This window comes from Spea bombifrons, chromosome 3 (genome assembly GCF_027358695.1).
Source record: "Spea bombifrons isolate aSpeBom1 chromosome 3, aSpeBom1.2.pri, whole genome shotgun sequence".
NCBI lineage: Eukaryota > Metazoa > Chordata > Amphibia > Anura > Pelobatidae > Spea > Spea bombifrons.
The window spans coordinates 97,694,419-97,705,656 of NC_071089.1; the positions used below are offsets into that span (position 1 = coordinate 97,694,419).

The window sequence follows — 11,238 nt, forward strand, 5'->3', positions numbered from 1 at the left end:
GGGCGGCAGGGAGAGGAAGGGTAGATAATGGGGGGCGGCAGGGAGAGGAAGGGTAGAATATTGGGGGGGCAGGGAGAGGAAGGGTAGATAATGGGGGGGGCGGCATTTTAAACTTCGCCCCAGGCTTCATTTTGTCTTGGGCCGGCCCTGTTGAGGGTAATGATGACACAGGCCAGCTATTTTGGACAAAGATGGCACAGATAAGCTGTTGGGGGCACTGACAGGCTGGGACAATGATGGCACAAAAAGGCTGTTTGGGGGGTTAGATAGCACTGATTAGCTACTTGGAGCAAATTGACATGTTGCTTGGTGAAGTAGTGGGCCTCCAGGGCAACTTCATGCCCTGGGTATGAAGGCCCTAAACCTTTGTTGTTTTGACCTTTAAACATGTTTTTAATTGGGTTCAAGTGAATGGGAAATGTGCCTGCTGGGAGATTTAGCTTTAGGTGAGAAACCTTCCAGAGAGTATATGTATGTAGGATTCTTTAACTACGTTTCCTCTGACACTCTCACAATATATAGATTCAGTAGACTCAAGAACAAGGTTTTCAGGGTAGAAAGCACTACTTTCTTCAAATGTCAGATTGACATATTACGCATTAAATCTCTGCCCTTGCTTTGGACACTTATATTACTTTCTTACTATATGTTTTATATTGATTAAATAGAAATGTATTTATTTCATGGGGCAGTGGGGCAATGAGTTGGTATATCCAATTGATTTCCAAAATGGTTGCTCAATGTTTAGAACCCTGTCTCAGAATTTATCTTAATAAGTAGGTCCCTTGTATTCTTTTAGAAGCATCTTTTCACTTTAAATAAAAACACTGTTTTTCTTTTAAATGACTCCAATCAGTAGGCTTTAGCATCTCATGAAAGGCCTACTCCCTATACAGACCTCTACCCACACCCCTAAAAAACTACTTTACCTCTCTGGTCATTTGATAAAATGTTGGAGCAGTGGTGGGCTTACAAGCGATCAATAAATATAGAAGTGATATTCAGTTTATATTTACACCAGTACACGCACAACAGCTTTCATTCCCTACCATTTCTCCCATAATAGCAGCACAAATAAATCCTTCTGTGCCCCACAATTTGTACAATGTATTGTACCCTTTCATAAAGCACTCAGCGGGTTAACATTGCATTTCTGTTGGGTTGCTTATTCATCTTTGTAACAAACGTTCTAAGCAATTTAAGATCTTCTTATAATGATACTTTCCATCATTTTTAGAAACGCTATGTTTTTCTCAATGCTCTGAAAGTTACATAAATGTCTATAACGTCGGTCAGATTTCCTTTTTCCAACCACTGATTAAAGAACAAAAAGCTATTAGCAATGTATTCTGAGCTTCCCCCCCCTCCATTTAGATGCATTTGTAAAGGTATTAATCAAGTAGGAAGTAACCAAGTAACAATGGCTTTCCATTTGTTCTCAGCACTTTAATTAGAATGAAAGGTGAATTTTTAGCCGTTAATTGAATTTCCTGGATTTTGTCATCTTGTATGTGTGACACTTATTATTGCATACGTGAATGAGAGTTTGGATTTAAAACAGTATTTCTTCCCAATTATAGCCTGGTGGCTTTGTAAGAAGTAATTTAATTTTGAAGACTGAAAGGCCCATCAAAACATCATCAATTCTTTATTTGATTGGGAAATGGGTCATATAAGTTTATACCAGAGGAAACCCGATTACATGTGCTTATTTAAATCAATAAGTCACCATAAGGGTTAAAAAAAAACAGATCAAATTAGAGGATTATCAGAAATGTATTGATTGGGGCTAGGTTAGAAACATAGAAATGTCTGTTTCTACATCATCGTAGGATTTTACAGCTTTAGCGATTGGGACTACGCTGGGGTATTGTTATTTATTTATCTTCAACAGCGGTCTCAAGTGATACGACTATTATTGTGAATTAAGGCATCCGAGGAGTATTCCCTGAGGCACTGTATGTGTCATAGTAGATTAGGTTTTTTAGGTTTTTTATGGGTTTGTAGCAAGCAGTCAAGGCTCAAGTTGATATTGCCGAAAGGAGGCAAGTTGATAATCTGCTGTGTGTCTCCCTGCAGTAAGCACATATCTAAAAACATATATGTTTTTGTTCCTAATATTCCTAATATGCATGCATGATTTTTCCAATTTAAGTAAATATTTTTAAATGAACCATGCCATCGTTGTGTAAAAAACCAACAAGACTTCACTTTCTAAAGCCCAGCATATCATAAATGAGTACCATGCATTGAGTAATAATAATAAAAACTATTATTCACCTGCAGATTTGGAAAGGCGCTATTTAAATACTAGGAGTTATGTTATGTGTTATGTTAATCCACTATCACTGGCTGTCTTCATAACAACAACCAAAATATAAAGGAACATCAACACTATAATGATATTTCTATTATTAGTAACCGGCAAAGGAAATAGTAAAAACATGAGCTAAAATTCTGGTTGCATTCCATGCCAAGATCTCATTTTCTGGCATCTTCTCTCATTTCTCATTTCCCTTTCAGTGGAAGTTTTCCAAAGTTCATATACTCTGCACTAAGTTCCTAATAGTACTCGGGTTTAGGGCCATCACTAACATGGTCCGCGGAGCAGTCCTTAACCCTACCCCATAAACTCAATAGTCTTGTTAGTATTAGCTGTGTATTCTCATTAAACAAATCTTCCAGTCTGGAATTCATACCAGTATAGCTTGTGTTCACCGCTTCTTGACACAAGATGAGTCAGGAACCTAGCGAAACCATGTTTGTATGATCCTGGCATACTCATACTCATACTTATCATAATCCTACTTAAAAAAAACCTGATTAGTTTGAAGTGATAATTGAAAACATAGAAGATGTTTGAGGGAGGAACACACATGCGCATTCTTTAGTTATTCCTTTACTCCCAATATATCATTGGATTTGAGGAGGGCCATTACTTAATAAATCTATGTATTGCAAACCATGGTAATCTCTAAAACCACGCTGTCTTGACGACATTATATTATTGTCTGTAATTAAGTCGTCACGGACGGCAGCCTTTGTTTGTGTGCCTCTCTGTGTGCCGTTCATCTGTTTCTATTTTGAACATGCTTTTTGTGTGTCAATTGTTTTATTTGCCAGATAGATAGAACCGCTAATAACCGCTGTGTATATCAGCTGTTCAATGCTCAGTGATAGCAAACATCACCCCTTTACTTTTTACTGAAGATATGCCGATTTATTATATTAACACACTCTATTTCACTTACCAAGGTAAAGATTTTGCCATTCACTGTAGTAAACCGTACCTTGGTTTCACATGAAGAGTAAATTACAATTACCGGATTGCAGGCCATCCTTGCAATCCTGTTGGTGGGTAACATTTTAATAATATGTGCAATAAACACATTTGATTGCAAAGCAGAGATGTTTCAATCAGTTTATACATTTAGTATTCTACAAGTTCTACAATGCCAAACACAAATGTGCTGTAGCATTTTTTCATTTTTATTCTTATCCAGTTCCTTTTTTCTCTCATATGTTGGGAATTTAGTTGTTTTGTTTTTTTTTTTCTATTTCGTAACGGCACTGAAATTATATGGAAATTCTGGGTTTAGTGACACAAAATATGCATATAAATGTAAACCAGAATTTGGAAATTTGCAATAATTGGAATTTATTATATTTGACACCATTGTTTGGCAATGTCTAAGTCTTACATTCTTGTATAGTCTGTGCAGACTGCTGTCTGGCCTTAACAACTTTACTGCATGTGCTTTTGTGTTCTTTGTAATCTTATCGCTGCAACAAAAAGGTTATTAGCATAAGTTTACATGTCTGCTAGCTCACTGCCAGCTGTATAAGAAACGGGAACCCAAATCAACAATGACAAAGCATAGCAGAGTTATTTTCTGACTCTTTACGGTGTGCATACCAATTTACTTTTTTGCTTTGTGTTTGTTTTGTTGTAATGTTATTTATACAATTAAAGGATAAAAGTCATACATTGGCGGCACCGTCAAAATTACAACATTGTGCCTTTTGCTTAGAAACAATCTAAAGACTATCAATCATATGCCAAGAATTCTGAAACAGTTTCCAAGAATTCTTAGAATAAATCGTTCTGTGGAGTAACCCCATGCATTTGTCTTTTTTCCCCCGATGGGTTCACAGATGTGCCTGCCCCCCCACATGGTATACTCAGTGCCAGTCAGCTCCAGCCTTATCCATGACATGGCAATACCATATAAGCTATAGCGAAAAATAATTGAAAAAGGACTGCAGACGCTAATTGTACAATTCAAGTGTAATTGTTAAAAAATGAAAACAATTATTATTTTGTGTCAACCATGTCTGTTCAGAAAATAGGTCCCTAAACAGCTGATTGCACAGACATATACAAAATTAATTAAATATTTTTCCTGCAAAATTGGATTTTTTTTAAATTCCAATTTCACAATGCGTAAGACAAGCATATGGTTGCCCTATGTTTAAAACTGCATTAAAAACAAGTCTGTAGCTTTTGGATACAACATGGATACTCTAAAAGTGTTCAATAGTTCCAATCTGTAGTAAAATTATACACTTGTGTTTCTCATATGGTCTTAAATGATTTATAGGCAAACTAGAAGTCATCGGTACCTAGCTAGGTGGATCACTGATTTTTTATGATTTGTGTGTTAGTAAATTATCGCCATTGGGTGTTTCTTGGCATGCTCTATTACCACAGGCACCGTGTTCTGAGGTCTCTTGGCCAGTGACATTGACACTGATATGTAATATGGACAGGGCCGGTGCCACCTATAGAGAAAGTAGGCGCCCGCCTAGGGCGGCTCGCGGTCACTATGGGGAGGACCTTATGAGAGCTTGCGCAGCGCCCCTATTGTAATTACGCTCCTGCCCTGCGCATAGATGTTGGAAGGAGGAGGGAGGCTCACGCTGAGCTGCTGTCTGCTGAGACTTGGTTGGGGGCGGCCAAGCATAACAAGCATTAAAAGGGGTAGGACATAGTTGGGTGTGGGGAAAGGGGAGGGGCTTGTAGGGGTGGGGCCAGGGGTGGCAAAATGATCTAGGGTGGCAAAAATCCTTGCACCAGCCCTGAATATGGAACATTACCACTGTAGTGTTTATAGAATAGGGGAAATGATGAAAGATAATAACCGTTCAGCCCATTTGGTCTGCTCATTTGCTGTAAAAACCTTTTCAATGCTTGGCTTTGGTTTATATTCTGGACAGCATTATGTCTGTCCCATGCATGTTTGCCTCACTGTATTAACCTCTACCAATCTGCTTCAGATTGTTCCACTTATCTACCACCTTCTCAGTAAAATAAAACTTTCTTACAGTAAGCTTGTGAGAAGACCCTTCCTTGCTTAATGTGTGGGTTTGTCTTAGTCTATAAATTCTAGTTTTGTCATATCTTTTAAACGTATGCACTGTGAAAAGCCTTACGTAAATTGTTGGCGCTATATAGATAAAAGATTCTGTGGTCTTAGGCTATGAACTCCTATGATTTCTCTTCCATTGATGCATACTTCCCTCTTGCACTTTGTTGGATGTTTTGTGTATTTAAATGTTTCTATCATACCCATTTCTGTGTTATCTCTTCCAAGCTATACATATTTATACATTTTAGTCTTTCCTGATATTTTTTATCTGCAAACCATTCAGCATGTCTACATTCTCATATAAGTGAGGTCTTCAGACAATTATCTGCTGCTTGCTTTTTTAGTTTCTTTGTTACTCTTCAATGATACATGTCTATGGAATTATTCATGGTAAAGGTCTCCAGTTGTACAGCCACCATTTTCTTCCACTAATACTCCCAAAAATACTTTGTTCTTTTTAAATACATATTGAATTTAAGAATCTAGTTTATTTTTAAAAAAAAGTTTTAGCTAAAACACAGTATCTCATAAATTTGAAATGTCATCAGTTTAATAATCATATTTGTTTTTTTACATATGAGGGTACTTCATTCACTTTTGATTTCAAGCTAGGTTTAATCAGCTGTTCTCAAGTTTGTTGTTTCTCATGAGGCTATCTGGATCCATGCAGACATCGGATGAGGCCTTCTTATTTTGTGTTATGCTATATTTAGTCCTTTCGAGTGTGACTTGATAAGATAAAGAGCTGAAATCAGTAATTCCTCGAACGTGAAGTACATGAGTTACATATGCCGAAGCAAGACAATATAGGATATACTTACATTATATAAAAATTGCCCTCATATTTTGCAGCACCATTTGATATGAGAAGACACCGCACACAAATATACCGGATTATACTTTACAGAAAATAGTAAAATAAAAAACACACTTCTGTCAATGCTCAAAACGTGTGCAACGTTTCCAATGCGCTTTAAGAAATCTACACCGATACATCCAGATAACGGCATATGTTATGTCATGTATACATTGTTACATAGGCTCCTTAATATTTCTGCCATTTCTTGAGCACAAAAAAGCAACAGAAGTCCATCTACATAAAGTTGTTTCAATTGAGACAGTTTGTTAGATATATAAACCAATGCATATGGCTGTATGTAAACTGAAAATTCAGCAGACAAATAAGGATCATATTTCACTTTTTTGTGGGGGGTGTTAATATTGTCCCTTATGAATATTCCCTTACAATTTGCTTAAATAATTAAACTATTTTTAAAAAAACCAACACAATATTATCATTATCCAAATGTGTCATCTTCTGCACAGCTGGTTGGCTGATGGGCCCCATCTTTGGTGACTTATAGATAGTAGAATATAGGTAAGATTTTTTTATCTATGTATTTTTTTTTAACTTTTTTTTTCTTAAACTTCTCCATTTATCCCATAGTGCAGGGATAGAAGAAGGTGGGGGGTACAAGATGGGGTCTGTGCCATTCCAAAGTATTAAAACATATTACCTCCTCACATTTCTGGGCATATAGTGGGGATCAGAGTGTGTCCCACAAAAGGTATTTAGTTTATTTTCAACATCCCCATGCTATTCTCAGTATGGTGCCTGTGCCTCCCATATGGAAATTTTATACATTTTAATTCCTCTGAGCAAGTGATGGGGAGAGGGGGTATACTTGACTAGTATAACACCTATGTAATTAATTACTTCCTGCCTTACCATTCAAAGGGTTGGGGAAAAGAGGCATGATCCTTAGCACACCCTTGGTTAAAAGAGGGTTCTGGCATATGATTTGTTTTTGTTTTCTTTTTTAAATGTTTTTTTTTCAGTGGATGAACTCCCAAGTAAAATTAACTCCTTGGGGTTGTGAGGCAAATTTTACTTTGGAACTTAACACTTTAGTGTATTTGTCTTTTTTTTTTTTTTTTTTAACTTTTATCACTTGATTCTCCCACAGTTGCAAGTTTTGGGGTGATCAATTTGTGAGTCTTAATGAACTCACATTTGAATGAATATACTACAACATGTGAACCTAATGTTAAATATTTTTTCAACTAATATGTTTCTACACCTTCTAATATATTGCAAATTATATTGAGATAATTTGAACAGCACATCTTTTATGGACCTTTGCTGTTGGTCTACCCAGTTGTATATTCAAAATAGTTTTCTCCAGACTTTCACCTTTTTTTCCAGCAGTCCTTCAGGTTTAAAATAGGGCAATGTAAAGCTTGGTGTTCATTTATCTCCTGACTTTTCAACTTTTGTGAACTTAGTGACTTACCCTGTCACCTGCAGTAAGTCACGACAGAGCTCCAAAAAGACATTGGTTAAATGGGATAACACATGTTTTTTTATCAGTAACTGTTTTTTAGCTCTATACTTATAAATTAATTATCTTAACTTGGATTTGTTTTTTCAATTTTAATACATGATTCACCATGTTTTTGGTACTATTTGGCTCAGATGTAGTAGTAGCAAGTTCACAAGAAGGATATGTTTAATGGTAAATGTCAAGGATGTGTATTTATTCAGGCTTAAATATTTTCTAACATTAGTGAATTTTAGAAGGGATGCTGTCCAAAAAAATAATAATCGCTGGCAGAATTCATTTATTTTTAACCTGTATATCTTCCTTTTAAATATGACCTAATTGTTTATGTATCATTGCTTTGTACTGACCAACTTGCCAACAGCTAGAAAGAATTTGTTCCATTCAATAGATTGTATATTTGCAATGATTTAGTTTGATAACTAGATAGGCTATCAATACTACAATTTCAGTGTCATCCTATTTTACTGACAGCTGTCCATTTGTATATTAATGTAAAATTTGTTCTACTATGTCTTGCAGGTAAAAGGCAGATTATTGTATAAACAGATACAGCACGAACTGCCCAAGATGTTGCTGAACATATCCTCAGAGCAAGACAGCGGAGATCAAAGGATCCAAGTCAACTGCTCGAAATCAGGAAGACACAACTACATCTTCATAGCTGTGCCAATAGTTTACAGCTTGATATTTATTGTAGGGGTATTTGGGAACAGCCTTGTTGTGATTGTCATTTACTGCTATATGAAAATGAAAACGGTGGCCAGCATCTTCTTGATGAACTTAGCACTGGCTGACTTGTGTTTTGTGATCACTTTGCCATTGTGGGCCGCCTACACAGCCATGCATTATAACTGGCCTTTTGGCACATTTTTGTGCAAAGTAGCCTCCACTGCCATTACGTTAAATTTGTACACCACAGTATTTTTACTTACCTGCCTCAGTATCGACCGCTACCTAGCCATTGTCCACCCAATGAGATCCCGCATTCGTCGTACAATGATGATTGCCAGAATAACATGCGTTGCCATATGGCTTGTTGCCTTTTTGGCAAGCATGCCAAACATAATATATCGAAAACTAATCTTTATTGTACAAGCAAATGCAACAGTGTGTGGTTTTATGTATACTGACAGTAGTAGCTCACTTATGGTTGGCATGGGCATAACCAAGAATATAATTGGCTTCCTGGTCCCCTTTTTCATAATTTTAACAAGTTATACACTAATTGGCAAAACACTGAAGAAAACATGTTATCCACACAGAGGCACTGCGAGAAATGATGATATTTTTAAGATGATTGTAGTGATCGTCCTCGTTTTCTTCTTTTGTTGGATTCCTCATCAAGTGTTTACATTTTTGGATATTTTGATTCAACTGAAAGTAATCGGAAACTGTTATATTCAAGATGTCGTGGACACGGGGATGCCCATTAGCATATGCATAGCTTACTTTAACAGCTGTTTGAATCCTTTCCTATATGGTTTTTTCGGAAAGAATTTCAGGAAACATTTCCTGCAGCTTTTGAAATACATACCACCCAAAGTAAGGACACATACAAGTCTCAGTACCAAAATGAGTACTCTCTCCTATCGTCCAGCTGAAAATCAGAATGCATCAATCAAAAATGCTTCAAGGTCCAGTGAAAATGAAGAGCATCAGAATGCAAGCATTTAACATTGTCCTTGCAGAAAAATGCTAAATCAGAATTATCAAGAAAAAAAAACATAACTCTGCCACACAAACCTTACTGTCAGGCGGGTTTTCCATTTTGGATTGGGACTACGTGCGAAGTTCATGCAAATTCATCAATTAAGAAGGAAGCGGAGAAAATTGTTGTTTGACCAATTGCAATGTTGAAGGCAAACAGATAGTAGTCCTGATGACTGGAAAACAGAAAAAAAGGAGTTAAGACAGAGTGGGAATGACCGCTCTTCATAATGATATGCCTTTAGTTGCATGTTGAACATTTTATTTTGTTACCACCATCTAGTGAGGTAGTCTACCTACATCACAGTCCGGATCACATTTTGCTGATCAAACACTCAAAAACATCCTATTGTAAGATGATGTATCTATTTTTCACCTGTGTGAAGTCAGTCATTAGTATACCTCATTTAGTATGAAAATTTTTTATTTTTAGGGAACCTGTCTTTTCACTAATTTTTCTTTAATTTATTTGGTGTGATCACATACAAACCGTATCTGTATGTATATTATGTCACTACATGTAATCATTTTGGTTTATACAGTGTCCTGCAGTATTCTTTTGATATACTTACAGTATTTTGCACCTCACGTATTCTCCAACTGTTTGTAAATGTTGAGCAGTGGCATTCATAGATAAAATGATTTCTTTCGGTTTAGTAATGATACGTTACCAATAGGCTATTCATGTCAATAACTATTTTTGTAGAACACAATATATACAGCGTTATGGTACACTAGTTAGGTTAAATGTATGTGATGTACAATATATTGTTTTTCAGAACAAGAAATATGCTATATATATATATAATATGCTATATTTCCAAAACAATAGATGACATAAGCTTGATATACAGAAGAGGCAGTAGTAGTTGAACTCAAAAAATGTTGATAATTTGAGATTCATCTCTAGTATTGGGTCAAGTTAATAAAGCTAATGTTCTATTCTGAGAATGTAGTAAGAGTTTTTACAGCTGTTTTTTATTTACTTTGTTTTGAATGTAGACACAGATGTGCTCATAGATTTGGGTTCAAAGGATATGCCCGAGGCTCAAGAATGAACAGACCCCTCTACTGGCCCTGTATTAACTACTCTTCCCTTTCCTCCTATGAACATAACTTGTCCTCCTGGACCAGACCTTTGCTTAATTCAGCAACTAAATTATTGGAAGGGGTTAGGACGCTGGCCTCGAACTGTTAATACCCCAGGTGTGGATATGAAATATATAGCATTATATCAGCCGTTTCAAATGTATTCAGCCATTTTTCTCCTTGGTTTACTGCTAAGTCTGCAGTTTAAGGGGAAATGTATTTTTCTTAGCGCATTAACTTGTAGTAGTAGCAAAATATGATATTATAAAACAAACTGCAAGATGGGTTATAACAGCTTTCTTTACATCAAACCAAATTGAAACCCAGCTCTGTCTACCGGACTACCATTTTGACCAGGATTGAAGGAAGTGGGTAAGGCCATCCACTACAGGGGAGATTTAAAGACACGTTGATCCATTATTTAATGTAAATTCCATTATGCAGTATACTAGTGGTTTTTCACAGGCCTATAATCTCTGCCCCTGTATAAATGACTATATACTATATTATACTATACCGATTTACCTCCTGTTGGTAATGTTTCTAATAGAGACTGCGTGTCTACACTTTTTTGTCTACATTGGCTGTCTTGGATAATTTATAAATTGGAGAGTGTCTCTAATATTCATGAAATCTCTCCAATCCATGCTTGTTTTTGTTCCACTTATGGTGAAGAGGAAATTTAACTTTTTTTCTGCTATAGTAGACTTCTAAAACAGTGTTTGGCC

The 11,238-nt window shown here is 36.3% G+C and overlaps 1 protein-coding gene across 1 annotated transcript in view; it reads left to right on the forward strand.

Annotated features, from left to right (window-relative positions):
* AGTR1 (angiotensin II receptor type 1) overlaps positions 1–10,372 on the forward strand; it is a 29,769-nt gene extending 19,397 nt beyond the window's left edge. Inside the window, exon 2 of the mRNA XM_053460913.1 lies at positions 8,234–10,372. Coding sequence (XP_053316888.1) covers positions 8,282–9,388 — 1,107 coding nt within the window. The 5' untranslated portion in view covers positions 8,234–8,281 and the 3' untranslated portion in view covers positions 9,389–10,372. The remainder of the gene's footprint in view (positions 1–8,233) is intronic.
* Positions 10,373–11,238: the final 866 nt, after the last annotated feature.